Genomic DNA, 17,918 nt, shown 5'->3' on the forward strand with positions numbered 1-17,918 from the left:
ATCAATATACAAGAGAGCAAGAGAGTAAGAAGGAAACAAAGAACTACAAAAACAATCCAAAACAATAAAATGGCAGTAAGTATACCTGTCAATAATTACTTTAAATGTAAATGAATTAAATGCTCTAATCAAAAGATGGATAAAGATGTGTTCCATATATGCAATGGAATATTACTGAACCATAAAAAAAAGAATGAATTTGGACCTACAGGGTGTTAAGCTAGGTGAAATTGGTTAGACAGAGAAGGACAAATGCAATACAATTTCACTTACATGTGAAATCTAAAAAACAAAATAAACCAACAAGATAAACACAAATTCACTGACAGAATAAACTGATGGTTGCCAGATGGGAGTGGGGGTTGGGGGACTTATGGAGAAGATCACTTTTTAAAGTTATATAAATATCTAATCACTATGCTGTACACCTAAAACTAATATAACATTGAATGTAAATTGTAATTTTAAAATAAAAGTTTAAAATAAATTAATAAACCCACTGGAAAAAGACAAGCTACAGTCTCCCTTACTTTGATGAAAAGCATGGTAACATGTAAAACCAGTATACTTTAGACCAATGTTACTCAAAGTGTAGTCTATCAACCTGTACTAGGCCAGGGGATAGGTACACAAATTTTAGAAACTTTTATATCTATTTCAGAGGGCAATTTTTGTCTACTGAATGTAGTAATAAAACATCAGGGCGTATATTCTGTATATTTTTAAAAAATTTCACTTTGTTTTTACTGTACTTTCTAAAATACTTGAAAAGAAGCTACTCTCTTCACTGTACATAAGCAGCACTATTATATAGGTTCACAAACTAAAAGTTTGAAATTCTACAAATTCTATAGAAGGGGGAAAAAAGTTCACTCTTAAGTAGTCCCTAAATGCTTCTCCTTCAAGTTTTTAATTTATTAAGAAGTTTTTCCAAATTGATTCTAAACTTAAGATACCTTTCAAATATGTTGCTTTTTTCAACCTGAATTGCAGTGCAAGCAAATTCAAATAAATTTCTAAATTAAAAGCTCTAAAAAATTTAATTGCAACTTAAATGTCAGAATTATTACAAAACCAGAAAGCCTACTACTACTTACAATGCTGAATGTCTTCTGATCCAGTTCTTCAGATTCTTCAGATATGGGAACTGGTTCACCACTTGCAGTGATATGAACTAGAGCATCTGACACTGAAGATTTCTTGGATTTTTCCTTGCTATCAGACTTAGATTCACTCAACTGAAGAAAAATTTAAAATAAAACAAAAACAAAAACCCATCAATAACAAAGTCAAAATGATCAACACTTCCAGAAAACAATTTCTCTATTATGGTCTATAATTGTTTATTCACATTTAATATTTTTATCTATTTTATTTTTTCTGATTTTATTTGGACAAACCAAAAATAAAGCTACTCTGTTATGTAACCCTACAGGTATTAAAAAAAAATTTTAAACCTATTTTTCTCTTCTACGAGATACCCACATGTTTTTAACTCAGTTACTAAGTCTAATTTGGGCTGATAGGCAATTTATTCTCCTAAAATGTAAACAAGCTGAGTGTGTAACTTTCTAAAGTTTACATTATGATTTGCATACCTTTTCTTCCTTTATGTCTTTTTCTTTCTGCATAGCTTCTATAACTTCTTTTATTTTGTTTTCTCTTTTTTCTTTAAAATCTTTTTCTTTTATATCTTTCTTATCCTCTTTTTCTTTTATCTCCCTTTTAAGTTCTCTTTTACTTTCCTTTTCTTTTGCTTCCCTCTTTTCTTCTGGTTCCTTCTTTATACAAACATCTGGCTCAGGTTTTTCTTCACTGTCTCTTTCTGTTTTAATTTTTTTATTTGGATGTTTCACAGAAGTGATCTCATCCTGGAAAGTGCAAGTATGGCCAATGTATTACTAACCAAATCTTGACAAAGATTAATTTATTTTTTTTGCAGGCTATCAACTGCATGTATGTGGATTCTGAAATAACCAGAATCCCATTAATAATGATACATGCAATGTCTTCTTAAAACAACTAATGTAAGCCAGTCCCATTCAAAATTCATAATAAAATTAAAGGAGACAGACCTCATTCAAATGGCAAATGTTTGAAAAGGAAGGACCTTTGAGCTCTCTCTCTCTCTAGTGTAGTGTATTATAATACAATAACATTACATTAGATGAATAGAATACTGTTCCATAAATGAGACTATGTAGTAAACTATTAAAAAAACCCCCAAAACCTCAGAACCAAAAGTAAAATTTCAGGCCTTAGTTCAAATTTCAAATGTAAAATATACCAAAACATGCCATGTTCCTTTCTATATAATAGGTTCCTCTTCTGAAACACATTCTTACCTTATCATCTTCATCAGACTTTTCTGAGGGGAGAGGAGAAGAATCGCTCTTTATTTCCTCTTTGACTTTTATAGACTTCATTGCTTTATTCTTCTTGGCTCTAGCTTTTCTCCTTTTTGAACCTCCCTAAAAATAATTATTTTTATTCTAATCAACTCCATAGATTCCATTTATTAAAAAAAAAACTTCTTAAATTTTCAATCAAAAAAGCCAAAGGAACACATATTTTTACCTAATCCTCATATAACCAGCTCAGAGAGTCAATGAAGGTCATGTAACTTAACAAAAAGGAATGAAGAGAGAAGTAGAACTAAAGAGAGATGGGAGGGTTTTTCATCCTCCTAAATTAGTATCCTCATCTAAAATTAATGCTACCAAAGACAGCATTAGAAATTATATTTAATGGTACACAGGTAGTTGTGACATTGTGGTCATAGGTAAACTTTTAAAGATTGCTGTAGTTTCTTCTGATCACCTCTCTTTTAGTGTCTTTTTCTTACTTTTGGAGTCTCCACATACGTAAGTTCGGTGATCTTTAATGCTGTCCCTTAGGCTTTCCAATGTCTCCAAATAACACAGCCATGGAGGCCTGGCCTCTCCAAAAGCACTCTATGCTAAACACCCTATTTCCTTTCCAAATACTAGCAAAAACCCTCCCCCAAACCTATCTCACTTCTGAAAGGCATGACTCATCAGTGTTAACATGAATGCTGAGAAAATTTAAGGCAAAAGTACTACCATATTTAAATAGATACTAAATTATAGGAAATTACGTGTAAGTGCATATTAACCAAGATGTTTAGTGTGATTTTTAACTGGTTTGCTGCAGTAATTTTTAAAACATGCAATACTTGACTGTTCAGTCAGGAGCACTGACCTCTTTCCCCTTAGAATGTCAAATAAAAAAAGAACAGCAGCCAACATAACAATAGCCATCTGGTGTTGCAGAAATCAAAAGTATACCTATTATGTTTTGTCAGATCAGCAAAAAGTATATTTTTGGGGGTCTGTCACAGAATTTTAGTAGCTTATATGTGACAGATGAAAAAGGCTGAAAATCGCTGATCTAGGATAATCAGTAAACTAGACTTATCTTACTGAAAAGTAAACTGCTCATAAGTATCTGAATTTTAACTTACCACACCAGAAAGTCTCTGAGCTTCTTTTCTTGCAAGATCTTTACTAAGCAATTTGATGAGGTAGTCTGCACGTGTCTGCAACTGTTTTGCTTGTGGTTTTTTATCAGGATCATCAGGAAGAATCTAAAAAGCAATTTTTTCATGTTGTTTTTAATTAATACCATGAAAAATTTAAAAGCTAAAACTTTTTATTCATTTTAAAAACATACAATTCACTAACAAATTATAAGTTCTTTAAATTTAATGGCTTAGAATGTAAAATGTAAAATACATTTTTTAAAATAGCTACGTCAGAAGATTTGGTTTCCCTGGAAAGAATCCTAAATAAATACATATGAAAAAAAATCCCTCTATTTGAAATAAGAACACAAAGTGTAAAGTTAGAAATTTCTTTCATTGTCCTATAGTGTATCTAGCATCCAGTGTTACTAAACACTATAGTATTCTTATAAAAGTCTATTTGCTATAAAGCATATAAAACTTCCAAGAATACAAAATATCATCTATCTAGAAGATGACCTACAACAGGCATTGTGGGAAAAATTTTACAGTGGGAATCTAAACTATTAAGTTTTGCTTTATAGTATCAAATGACAAAAATACCATTATCTGAAGGTTCCCATATGTTTGTGAAGTGAAAACATAAAATGGTAACTTAAATGATAAGAATAAAGCAAAGCCTCTGTGTTTTCCATTCCAGGCAATACAATGATTTTCACTTAATACGGTAACATCAAATCACCAAAAATCCTAAACATAGTTTGATATTTAAAAAAATTATAAATAAACCTATGTCTTAGTAACAAAAATAAAGCAAAATCTCAGAGATCATTTATATTTAACCCCTTCATGAAAACAGGTTCTAAAGAAGCCAAGATCACACAATTAGTTAGAACCTTGATTTCTTGACTCATAGTTCATTTTAAAAGCAAAATTAAATTCAGCATTAATGAGCAACAGAATCAATAAATATTTAATTACCTTGTGCGTCAGACTGAGGTCAGGATCCATTTTAATCATTTCCCAGCTCCCATATCCGTATTCGTATATACCAATTAATAAATTGGAATCATCTTCTTTGCCCCAGTCTATATCAAAATGAGCTGCCTTTGTATGGCATGGGACAGTATACCTAGCATTAAAGTTAATAACCAATGTCAAGTTTACAATTTTGCCTTATTAAAAATTAACTTTGAAAAACATACTAAGTCATTAGAACTTAATTTTATGTTTAAAAACATTTGAGTCAAGTAGCCAATGACGTTAAGAAACATTTTAAAACTGCAATCATACCCAAATTACTGAAGAACCATAAATATTTTAACAATGGAAACCATCAACTCACTGCTTTCTTTCCTCTGGATCTGAAGGAATGGATTTGTGCAATGGTATTAATTCTTCTTCATGGGAGATGACTAGCTTGGCATTCACCTGCACTCCTGATATTCGGAATGTTGGACCCTTTACTTTTCCAAGTCTACCACCTTAATTTTTTTTTAAAAAGGAAAAAAAAAGTACAAAATATTTAACTCTACAAAATAAAAAAGCAACATGTCATTAGTTATGTGAATAAGTATTACTTATTTACCTATATTAGTATGATTTATATTATTGGGGGACTTGCCAGCAAACCTTTTATTTCACTACAAAATTTTTCAGTACATATTAGTGATTAAAATATAGCAGATATGAATTCATAAAAAGTATTTCAGGTATTTAAGTGTTTTATCAATTGCAGAAGATATATCAGTCTATTAATATGGCCAACATTTAAGATTTCTAGTATTTTATTTCAGTATATCTGATTACTAAATCTAAATATTTTTATTTAGTGGCCCTGGCCAGTGTGGCTCAGTTGGTTGGAGTGGCAACCCATAAACTGAAAGGTTGTGGAGGTATGTGCCTAGGTTGTGGGTTTGGTTCCCAGTCAGGTTATGTGCAGGAAGCAACCAACTGATGTTTCTCTCCACACCATCGATGGTTCTCTCCCCACTCTTTCCCTTCCTTCTCCTCTTACTAAAATCAATGAACATGCCCTCAGGTGAGGATAAAAAATAATAAATTAAATAAATATTTTATTTGTGGATGAATTGAAAAATAAACATGATAAAGTAACTATGTCACAAACCAATATTACATGTGTATTCTTACAGTATCTTTTCCCAGTCATGTATTCTAAAAATACAGTACAACAGTAATTCCTCACATTACTTTCCAGTTTGAATTAAACCAGGCAAACATGCTCTTGCTTTCAATATAATTCTGTCCCCCATTTCCCATATGGAGCAACAGCTTTGTTGTGTAAAGCATCCTTTTTTCTTTTTAATAGATTTTATTGATTATGCCATTACAGGTGTCCCATTTCCCCCCTTCAATCCCCTACCCTGCACACCCCCTCCCCCACCATTCCCCCCTTTAGTTCATGTCCATGTGTCTTAAGTTCTTTAGCTTCTGTATTTCCCATACTATTGTCCTCCCCCCTATTTTATACCTACCATCTATGCTACTTATTCTCTGTACCTTCCCCCTTCTCCTCCTCCCACTCCTGTTGCTAACCCTCCATGTGATCTCCATTTCTATGGTTCCGCTCTTGTTCTAGCTGTCCACTTAGTTTGCTTTTGTTTTAGGTGTGGTTGTTAATAACTCTGGGTTTGCTTTCCTTTCACTGTTCATCTTTTTTATTTTCTTTTTCTTAGGTAAGTCCCCTTAACATTTCATATAATAAGGATTTAGTGATGATGAACTCCTTGAATTTGACCTTATCTGAGAAGCATTTTATCTGCCCTTCCATTCTAAATGAAAGCTTTGCTGGGTAGAACAATCTTGGATGTAGGTCTTTGGATTTCATGACTTGGAATACTTCTTTCCAGCCCCTTCTTGCCTGTAAGGTCTCTTTTGAGAAATCAGCTGACAGTCTGATGGGAACTCCTTTGTAGGTGACTGTCCCCTTATCTCTTGCTGCTTCCAGGATTCTCTCCTTCATTTTAATCTTGGCTAATGTAATGATGATTTGCCTTGGTGTGTTCCTTCTTGAGTCCAACTTCTTTGGGACTCTCTGAGCTTCCTGGATTTCCTGGAAGTCTATTTCCTTTGCTAGATTGGGGAAGTTTTCCTTTATTATTTATTCCAATAAGTTTTCCACTTTTTGCTCTTCTTCCCCTTCTGGTACCCCTATAATTCGGATGTTGGAACATTTAAAGATGTCCTGGAGGTTCCTAAGCCTCTCCTCATTTGTTTAAATTCTTGTTTCTTCATTCTTTTCTGTTTGGTCATTTTTTTTCTTCCTTCTGGTCCACTCCCTTGATTTGAGTCCCAGTTTCCTTTCCATCAACTATTGGTTTCCTGGACATTTCCCTTAGTTTCACTTAGTTTAGCCTTCATTTGTTCCTTTAATTTGTGACTAAAATCAACCAGTTCTGTGAGCATCCTGATCACCAGTGTTTTGAACTGTGCATCTGATAGGTTGGTTATCTCTTGTTCACTTAGAAGTAAGTATTGGCTCTGGAACTTTGAGCTGTTCTTGAGTCATAATGTTTTGGTCTTTTCGTGCCTGTTACATAGGAGGGGCAGAGTTTTAGGTGTTCACCAGGGTGGGGCAACCCAGTCCCTGGGTTGTGACGCTGTATGTGGAGGCGGGGTCAGAGAGGGGCAATGGTGCTTGTTCCCCGCTCTCTCTCAGATTTTGGTCCCCTCTGCTGCTTCCCGCAAGCAAACTTGGCCCCACTGGCGCCAGCTCCTGGGTGTGTGGGCCTGTGCACCCTCCAGGACCCTGCATGTCTCTCCAACAAACTCTCTGTGAGCCTGGGAGCTTCTCCTGGCACCTTGACCCGGAAAGTTTTTCCAATTGGTGCTTTTAGGCTTTACTTCCCATTGCTGGGGTCCTGGTTTGCACGGTCTGTCTCACTGCTCGCTCCTTCACCTGGTTTATCTGCATGAGAATGTGTGACTGCAGTCAGCCAGCCACCTTGTGCCCTCACTGGGTCTGCCCATTTCCACCCCACACCTGGGATCTGCCAACCGCCACCTGCGCTCCTGGGTTGGTCCTGCTGCATTTTCCTGCTGTGACCCCTTTCCACCAGCCACTGACTCTTCTCCTCTTACTGGTCTTGCTGAATGGTTTGTTGTTGTCAGACTTCCATACAGTTCAATTTTCTGTGTTTTGGTTGCATTTTTGTTACTAAAACTTTGTTGTCTTTAAACTTGGTTGTGTGAGGAGGCACAATGTTTCCACCTACGCCTCCATCTTGGCCAGAAGTCATGTAAAGCATCTTTTAAGACTAATGAATAAATAACTTAAGATATAGCACCTGCATAATTCTGTAAAAGCATATTTTAAAACTGCCCTTTACTGATCTTTAAATCACTCTCATTTTAACATTACCTGTCCGTTCTGTTCCTGAAGAATTATCCTTTAAAGCTTTAATGCAACCATTATGTACCAATTCTCCTAGTCGTCTTAGGTCTGTTTCTGACTTATCGACTAGTTCAGCATCTCGAGCAATTGCATCTAATCTGTAATAAAATAATACAATTTTCAGGTAAATATGCATACTAAGTTTCACTCCATCTCAAGGGTACAAATCACACTATTACATTCCCTGTCAATTCTAGTTCATAAAATTGGCATAAGATATATAAAAATCAGGAAGATCTGATGAGGAAACAATTCATCTACACATTCAAGAATAATAATAAAGTTAATCAGTTCATTACAGAGCAAAGTGGTATACTTCAAGTGTGAAGATTAATCATTAACATATAACACTTCTATATTATGAAGATTAATACCTAATACTTCTAACAGAGCTTTTCATCACTGATAAGATCTTAAATTCAAAAGGATGTGGTTAAGTGTTAGAATTATAAATGAAAAAGGTATTATAAAAGTCCTGTATTACTATGAACTGAATAGACAATATAGCTATTAATGTTTAAAATGTATTTTATATCAAAAAATAATTATTCAAGTCTTTCATTGTATTGTATACAAATGATCTAAAAATAAAACAGAAAATACCTTTATTTTAAGAGGAAGTTTTAGAGAGAAAAAATAGAGTTAAACCAATTTGAGTCTTTGCTACTCTACATCCAGATAGTGGGTTTGCCACAAAAGAATAAAGAATACCCAAATTACCAACAATAATTTAGATTAACTGATAACTTAAAAACAAACAAACCTGTCCTGACAACTTGGATTTTAATAGTTTGTATAAAAGAAGCTGTATTTAGCGAAACTTCCCTAGTAAGGGAAAATAAAACTGTCTTTAACATAGGTAGGCTATCAACTCAGTTTTTCTAAGAATAAATCTGTTAGTTTATAAGTTTATGATAAAAAGTAAGTAAAACATCTGAAAAATACCTTAGATTTATAAAAATGCAAAGTATTTTATAGAAAGCTTCATTGGCAGATAAAATTTTAGAGACTAGAAAGAATTAAGGATGGTACAAAATCATTTTTCAAAACTATACTTGGATTTTGGTTGATACAGATGAACTTTGTAAATGCCTATTAAAAGCAAATTTAACGAAGTACCTAAACTGAGTATAAACAAATAAAGCTGACAAGCACATAAAACACACTGTAATTCTGTAAGAATAACAGATGTATTTACCTTTCCAGAGGGCCACCAAATTTCTTGTAACTCTTGATAAACCTAACAGAAAATAAGTGTTTGATTTAAATGCAGGTTTCATTACCCATTATATACGTACAAAAATAAGAAAAAAGCTTGTTAGCACCCAAATTAATTCAAGGTATTGTTACTACCAAAAATGAATAAACTATGCTAGAAACCAAAGTGTTGAAACATTAACAAATACCAAATAAAACAAGACATATTTTAACACCCAGGATGATGTTTAGAAACCAATATAAATAAAACAATAGAAGCTAAATTTTATTTTAGAAATTACTTTATTATTTTCACAAGACAAAAAAAAAGGTTTAAGACGACCACAGGAAGTGTCTCCAGAATTATCAATCATATTATACTTCCTAATATTCCAAGTATTGATAAAATTTAACTATAAAGTATTAATTCAGATATACAGTATTAAACCAACAACAGAAAATAAAATTTACTTAAGAACAAAGCTACCCAAGTGGTTGATGGATGAGAGAAAATATCCAGGAAAAGTAGAAGTTGAAATGCCTCTTCAACTAAAGACAGAGAGTCCAGCAAATCAGGTGGTCATAAAATAACCTTAATAAAATCTAACAACATATTTAATTTTCTGGTAGAAAGAATGAGGAAGAACTTTATTGGTCAGGTCTATGATGTAAAAGAAAAGAGTTACAATGGCTTAAAAAAAACAACATACTCTCAAAATACAACAATGAACAACCTTTTTACAAATTTCATGAGCAAACTTATTATATAAACAAAAGTAAATGGTCATTCTATTTTGCATAAATACATCTGTATATAGAAATAAACATATTTTGAAAAATAAAAACAATTTATTTCATATACTCAATCTTACCTCAATTCCTACTTGGACATATCAGAAATACCCTTAATATGGTTACTTTAAAAAAACAAGTCACTTTGTAATTTAAAAAGTAGAAAAATATGAAACTAAATTACTCTCACATAAAAATAGGCATTAGTTGGGAGTCATATAAGTGCAGTGAGAATTTTTATTAAATAAGTCTAATATACTGAAATATACATTCATTATCAAAAAGGCCACTATTCTGAACTACTTTAATAAAACCAAAAAAGTTTAGCAGTCTAAATAGACTAACAATAAATAAATAAATAATATGCAAAGATTAGATGCCAAACATATTTCCTAATAGTTATAAGGAACACCCAAAAGCAGAAACCACCCAAACCCTAAATAATTATCATATATTAGTCTTCTCTAATACTTCATGTTTGAAAACTATGAGTTTTCTATTTTAGTTTCACCCTCTAATAAAAACAAGATGAAGTAAAATGGTGTTGTATCATCTTACCGCCGAATTTCTGCATCACTAAATCCTTTAATATTCTCTCGAGGGATAGTCCGTGGTCTTCCACGTTTCTTTGGCCTTTTCCTTTCCGAGACTGAATCACTATCAGATCCGGAGTACCTCCTACTTCTACTGCGCCTCCCTTCACTTCCATTGAAACTAACCTGAAATTCGAAATAAAAAATGTACCCAAGCTTGAAGAAGGTCTCTATTATTAGCAAAGAAAATCATTAAAAAATTGACAGTTAACAAATCCAAATGTTTTTTATGTCTAAATGCTCTATAAATAAAACTTAAGAGCCAATAAAACAGAAAAATATAGCACATTAACAGTCATTAACCTTAATAAGCAAAGCATTCTTATAAATCAGCAGGCAAACATTCACTAACCTTTTGTAAAAATACAAGAAAGTGTAATTAATCAAATAATAGAAGCATAAAATTATGTAAGCCCCACTGGTACATTTTTTAAAAATGAGAATTAAACTAGCAAAGAAATGCAATTCCTTTTTATATTAAAATTCTGTTTTATTTATTAATTTATTTTAAATATATTTTATTAATTATGCCATTACAGTTGTTCTATTTCCCCCTTCACTCCCCTCCACCCTGCACACCCTTCCCCCACCATTTCCCCTTTTAGTTTATGACCACCTGTCTCAAGTTCTTTAGATTCTATATTCCCCATACTATTCTTGCCCTCCACCCCCTATTTTCTACCTACCATCTATGCTACTTATTCTCTGTACCTTCTGCCCCCTTCTCCTACTCCCATTCCCCTGTTGCTAACCCTCCATGTGATCTCCATTTCTATGGTTCCTCTTCTGATCTAGCTGTCCTCTTAGTTTGCTTTTGTTTTAGGTATGGTTTTTAATAACTGTGAGTTTGCTCTCCTTTCACTGTTCATCTTTTTTAAGTCCCTTTAACATTTCATATAATAAGGGCTTGATGATGATGAACTCCTTGAATTTGACCTTATCTGAGAAGCACTTTATCTGCTCTTCCATTCTAAATGAAAGCTTTGCTGGATAGAGCAATCTTGGATGTAGGTCTTTGGATTTCATGACTTGGAATACTTCTTTCTAGCCCCTTCTTGCCTGTAAGGTCTCTTTTGAGAAATCTGCTGACAGTCTGATGGGAACTCCTTTGTAGGTGACTGTCCCCTTATCTCTTGCTGCTTCCAGGATTCTCTCCTTCATTTTAGTCTTGGCTAATGTAATGATGATTTGCCTTGGTGTGTTCCTTCTTGGGCCCAACTTCTTTGGGACTCTCTGAGCTTCCTGGATTTCCTGGAAGTCTATTTCCTTTGCCAGATTGGGGAAGTTCTCCTTTATTATTTGTTCCAATAAGTTTTCCACTCGTGGCTGTTCCTCTTCCCCTTCTGGTACCCCTATAATTTGGATGTTGGAACGTTTAAAGATGTCTTGGAGGTTCCTAAGCCTCTCCTCATTTTTTTGAATTCTTGTTTCTTCATTCTTTTCTGTTTGGGTCATTTTTTTCCTCCTTCTGGTCCACTCCTTTGATTTGAATTCCAGTTTCCTTTCCATTACTATTGGTTTCCTGTGTATTTCCCTTCATTTCAATTAGTTTAGCCTTCATTATGTTCCTCTAATTTGTAACTAAAATCCACCAGTTCTGTGAGGATCCTGATCACCAGTGTTTTGAACTGTGCATCTGAAAGTTTGGCTATTTCTTGGTCGCTTAGATTTATTGGCTCTGGGGCTCTGAGTTGTTCTTGAGCCATGTTTTGATCTGTTTGTGCCTGTTATGTATGAGGAGAGGAGCCTTGGTTGTTCACCAGGGCGAGGCCACCCAGGTAGCTAGTTTGTGATGCTGTATGTGGGAGCGGGGTCAGAGAGGGACAATGGCGGTCCCCTCTGCCTCTTTCTCCCTTGGGGCCTGTGAGGTCTGTCTTACTGCTAGCTCCTTCACTGGTTTATCTGTGTGCCAATGTGTGACCACGATCAGCCCTCAGTGGGTCCAATGCCTTGCGCCCTCAGTGGGTCCGCCCACCGCTGCTGGTGCAAGCACCCAGGTAGGTCTGGTGGATCTTTCCTGCCTGACCTTGCTCTGCTGCTGGCTCTGCCCCTCTTACCGGTTTGGCCGAAGGGTCCGTTGTTGTTAGACTTCCGTATAGTTCAATTTTCTGTGGTTTGGCTGTGTTGTTGTTGCTAAAACTTTGTGGTTTTTAAACTTGGTTGTGCGAGAAGGTGTGGTGCTTCCACCTACACCTCCATCTTGGCGGAAGTCCCCCAATTCTTTTATTAATCCATCAATTTGAACAGTACCAATTAAGCAATAATAGCTAATATAAGTAATGGTACAGAAAAAAGAAAAATAACACACTTCCGGTAGGTATTTAAACTGGGACTGAGGGCAATTTAGCAATATTACATCAAAAGCCTTGAAAATGATCGTTGTGCTGATCCAGTAACATCATGCCTGGGCGTTTTCCCTGCCATCAGAACTGTTAAGTTACACTGGCCAATAAAGTCATTTATATCACAAAATTAAAGAAAGAAATGAAAACAATCTAAATGTTTATCAAAGAGATTAGACAAATTATGCAATGGAAAGCTGAGAAGCCATTAAAAATTGTGTTGTAGAATAATTAACATTCATTATATACTGCCGAAGGAAAGAAAGCAACTTCCGAATTAATATTCTATTCAAGTTTGGCAAGTTATATGTACTAAAAAATTGGAATTATGTAAAAATATTACTAGTGGTTATCCCTGGGTGGACAGATTATGTGTCATTTTTCTCCCTGTTCTCCTAAGTATCCATTTACTGGTATTCTAATTAAGTTGATCAGATGTTTAAAAGAAAAAAATGCCAGTTGAACCCACATAAAAGCCTACTAAAACTACTAAACACCCATTAGTTGTTTAAAAAATAAACCAAAATCTATTTTCTGTAAGTGTTTAGAATTTTTCCCAAATCTCAGTACATAGTCTGAATACCTTTAATCTGCTAAACACTTATTGAAAGTTTTAAGAATGGGCATTTAGTCCTTATTTGTTTTAACCTCCTTTCAGTCTTTCACAAAATCTAATATAATGCTATGCTTCCCATCTACTGTAAAAGGAAGCCACTATAGGGTTTGCAGAAATAAACGCAAACAAGAAACTGCATACATGGGCACTTTCGGGCCAAACACATTATTTGGCTCCATTTCTGCGTGGGGTATAGAAAGTTGGTAGGTTGCACCTACCCAGACAACAAAATAATAATCTATAAAATCTAATTTAAAAATCATAACTTCCTTAAACACATCAAAACAGTAAGGCAATCTAGTAGTCTCAAATATAAGGAAATATAGCAGCTTGTAAGAAGAGATGAGGCTTGAACACTGCCACTTGTGAAGAGCATGAATAGTAGACAACGAGTACCATAAAAGCAGGCAGTATAAGGCAATAGTAAAAGCAGGCAATAGTAAAATTAGTTAGGTAAAATTTGCTAAAGGCTGCATGTGGGCTACCATGAGAGCAGAATTACTGCGAACCAAAGATAAAGGCACAACCTGCATCCAATCTGAAGTGCTTCTCCACAAACCTTCACCAGGTGCTCATGAGAAATACTGGAAGCAATGAGGGAAATTACAGAAAACTACTTTGTGGTGCAGCCCTGAACTAAAGGGACAGAAACCTTTGAAAAAACAGGCGGGAAATCTTGCCAGACCCATCTCACCTACTAGGCTGAGGGCACAGGAGAAGACCTAATATAGCTATAGGAAAACAAAAAAACTCTACCCTTGGGAGAAGAGTAGCAGGACAAGGACTAGGGTGAGGCAAGTCCCTCTTACCTCAGACTCAAAAATTAAAGTGGCACCAAAAGCTCAGTAATCAAGACAATATTATAATGCTATGTTCTAAAAAGCAAAAGTTAATGCAAAAAAAAAAAATCCAGTATTTTTTTTCCTTTTTGCAGCAGGTTCCAAAATAACTTGTCATAACACTGTTACCATTATTTTTAAAATCTGGTATTTTGTTAGTTTGGGCCATAAAATAAGTATCAAGTTTTTAAAAATTGGAATCACACAAGGTATGCTCTCTGACTATGACAGAAGTAAGCTAGAAATTAATAGCAAAGATACCTGGAGAAATCTCCCAAATATTTGGAAATTAAACAACATACTTCTTGGGGGGGGAACCCTACAAGTTAAAAGGATACCACAAGGGAAATAAAAAAGTATTTTGAATGAATGAAAAGAAAAACACAACAGATACCAAAATTTGAAGATCCAGAAAAGCAGAACTTAGAAACTTGTAGCATTAAATGCTAATATTAGAAAAGGAAGATCTTGATTCAGTGGTCTAAGCTTGTATCTTAAAACACAAAAAAGAGCAAATTAAAGCCAAAAAGAAGAGAAAAAAGAGCAGATACCAATAAAATTTAAAACGGAAAAATCAAAGAACCAAAAGGTAGTTCTTTAAAGAGATAAATTAAATAAACCTCTAACTAGAATGAACAAGAAAAAATTAGGTGAAGGGATTAAGCAGGGAAAAGCAAAACAAACCCTACAGACAACAGTATGGTGAATACCAGAAGGAAAGTGGGGTGGGGAGAAGTGGGAGAGGGGAAAGGTAGAACACATGGTGATGAAACTTGGAGTGGTGAACACACAATCCAACATACAGATGATGTGTTATAGAACTGCACACCTAAAACTTTTAACTTTATTAACTTATATTACACCAAAAAGTAAAAAGTTTACGGTAAAAAATAAAAAGAGAAGGGAATCAATAAATATGCTACAGACACCAAAAGGATAACGAGGGGATATTATAACTTCATATCTATAAATTTAACAAGTTAGATAAAAAAGACCAATCTATTGAAAGAAATAAACTGTCAAATTCACTCAAAGAAACAAAATACTCTGAATAGTTCATATTTATGAAAGAAATTGAAGTTATAGTTAAAAATTCTTCTAACAAAGAAAACTCCAGGCCTAGATGGTTTCCCTGGCAAATGTTAGCAAACATTTAATGAAGAAATAATACCAATTCTACACAATTCTTTCCAAAAAAGAAGAGGAGAAAGGAATACTCTTCAACTCAGTTATAAAGCAAGTATTAATAAACCAGGTAAAGACATTATAAGAAAACTACCAAACAAAAGACATCAGTCCAGACATACATAACCTTACATTATAAAAGTATCTTTTAAATTAAAAAGTCACCTGTTTAGCACAGTTTCTCATTCTTGGAAGCATATAAATTTCTTCGAGTTCTTTTTGTCTTTCTTCCTCTTCTAATCGTCTCCTTTGATCTTCTGGAATGATTTCTTCCCAGTTTTTTGAATTTCTTTCAGGTTCCAACTCAATGTCATCCTCATCCATGTTGGAAAAGTTGGCAACCTGATGAATTCCAGAATAGTAACAGAATAAGGGTTCAAAAAAAACCTCACCCTTAAATTTTATTTTTCTTTTTTAGGGGGCAGGAAGTGGCATACCTGAATAAAACAATAAAACTTGAAGTTTCTCAGGATAATGAATATGACTACAAATTAAACCAAGTAAGAATGCTGAATGCTAAAATACCTAAGTTCACTGTTTAAAAAAAAATTAGGTCAAAGTCCATCAAATCACAAATGACTTCTAAGAATTCTCTTTTAGGAGTGATTCTCTTTTGTCCTACTATTAAATTATTACCAAAGAACTAGAAAAAGTTAACAGAAAATCAAGTAATTCATAGTAGCAACATACTAAATCATCTTCTGCAGGAATTACCCCACCAGTTCATTAACTACCCAGTGATATAGAACAATCCAATATTCTTATTTTTACGATAAACTAGTACTTAAAGAGCTACTGAGGAGCTACAGGAGCCCCAAAACCTTAAATTTATTTAGTTTCCATAAGCCCTAGTTTTTTACTTCTAAAAGAAGAGATAATAATAGCACACTAACTTTCTTGAGGATTAAATAAAATAATATATTTAAGGAACTGGGCAGTCTGGTATACAGGAAGCACTAATTTAAGGTAATTGCCAATATCAATACATTAAGAATTATAGATAACTGGATGAAGACAAGAAAATGATGCTTATCCATCATAAGGAATGGGGCTCAAAACATAGTGTTTATTCTCTCATATGTGTTATTTAAAGCCAGCTGTGTAACAAACTACTGGTATAAAATTAATGAATATTGCATAAATGTATATTCTAGTTAACTTGCTTTTTCCAAATTTTCAATCAGTCAAATTAAGAGAAGCTGACAGTATAACTTCATATAAAGAAAGAGTTAATTAGCCCTGGCCAGTGTGACTCAGTTGGTTGAGCATCATCCCTCAGAGTGAAGTGTTACTGGTTCAATTCTAGTCAAGGGGGCACATAACCTGGGTTGCAGGCCTGGTCCCCAAAAGGGGCACATACATGAGGCAACTAATCGATGTTTCTCTCCCTCTTCTTCTCCCTCCCCTCCCCTCTCTAAAATAAATAAATAAAATCTTAAAAAGAAAATGTTAATTAGACTATAGCCAGAGTCAGTGCAAGTTTCAGAAACATTCACCTCTCACCACAATTACTGAAATAATGTTCAAACTCATCTCCCTTTTAATTCTTTCTCCAATACAGTACACCCTCTACATTGCAGTGGAGCAACCTATTAAAATTACTAAAGTTTTTATTCACTGTTGTGTCGCTGTACAAGTGACCAATAAATTATTAAATGAACAAATGACAAACTGAATTGATCCTTACAAACCGTGGTCCATGGAAAACAGCTAAGAATGCACAGAAACCTGCTTTTCTATACTAAATAATTAGCACACAACTTAACTCTAGGAGGTCAGTTGACTTAACATTGCTATGACTCTTGGCAACCTTTTAGCCCTCACCAAATCTGGGGTATTTGTAAGTACTAATAGGAGCTTACTGCTATCTTTGACCGATTTACTTGAGTTTTCTTAGTTGTGATAATGCTTAAATTAATCTAACGTCAAAACTGCTCTAGTAAAAATCAGATAAAAAACATCAGTCATGGAAATCTAAGTAAGAGATCACAGTCATTCTTTTACCCATATATTTAAGGGTACACTATTTGCTGACTACTGTTCTAGGTGCTAACTTAAGTAAATAATATCCTTCCCCACTCCATTAAAAGTTAACTATTCTTAAATGATTTGATCCCTTTTAAATCAGTTTGCTACTGGTTTGTCAGAATAAGGAAAAAATAATTTTATACATCATAGCAAATTTTACGACAAAAATATCAAGAAAAACAGCCCCTCTCAATTTACATTATATTATAAAGAAAAATTTTAAAGAAAATGTACCTTGAACTGGGAAAGTAATTCATCTCCTACAGTTAAAGGGCCTGGTTCATTTTCATGAGTTTCAGCCCTCTTTAAGATTTCATCTATATCCATTTCCTGTAATTAGAAAGAAATCTTTAAATACACTTTAATACATTTTAAAGAAAGTATACTTTATACTTAAATACAGTTCAAATGGATGACACATTTTGAGG

At 34.0% G+C, this 17,918-nt stretch overlaps 1 protein-coding gene across 2 annotated transcripts in view; it reads right to left on the bottom strand.

The window, feature by feature from the left end:
- The window catches only part of CHD1 (chromodomain helicase DNA binding protein 1), a 79,001-nt gene that overhangs the window by 13,351 nt on the left and 47,732 nt on the right, over positions 1 to 17,918 (bottom strand). The window contains exons 22-32 of one of the 2 annotated variants that reach the window (XM_037153819.2): positions 17,725 to 17,820; positions 15,628 to 15,804; positions 10,446 to 10,606; positions 9,097 to 9,138; positions 7,866 to 7,996; positions 4,830 to 4,968; positions 4,466 to 4,616; positions 3,485 to 3,607; positions 2,346 to 2,471; positions 1,599 to 1,871; positions 1,098 to 1,238 (exon numbers count right to left, since the gene is read on the bottom strand). In XM_037153819.2, coding sequence (XP_037009714.2) covers positions 1,098 to 1,238; positions 1,599 to 1,871; positions 2,346 to 2,471; positions 3,485 to 3,607; positions 4,466 to 4,616; positions 4,830 to 4,968; positions 7,866 to 7,996; positions 9,097 to 9,138; positions 10,446 to 10,606; positions 15,628 to 15,804; positions 17,725 to 17,820 — 1,560 coding nt within the window. The remainder of the gene's footprint in view (positions 1 to 1,097; positions 1,239 to 1,598; positions 1,872 to 2,345; positions 2,472 to 3,484; positions 3,608 to 4,465; positions 4,617 to 4,829; positions 4,969 to 7,865; positions 7,997 to 9,096; positions 9,139 to 10,445; positions 10,607 to 15,627; positions 15,805 to 17,724; positions 17,821 to 17,918) is intronic. The other variant, XM_037153818.2, reaches the window with a different exon arrangement.

The sequence above is a fragment of the Artibeus jamaicensis genome, unplaced genomic scaffold (assembly GCF_021234435.1).
Source record: "Artibeus jamaicensis isolate MK-2021 breed Jamaican fruit bat unplaced genomic scaffold, CSHL_Jam_final contig_3214, whole genome shotgun sequence".
Taxonomy (NCBI): Eukaryota; Metazoa; Chordata; class Mammalia; order Chiroptera; family Phyllostomidae; genus Artibeus; species Artibeus jamaicensis.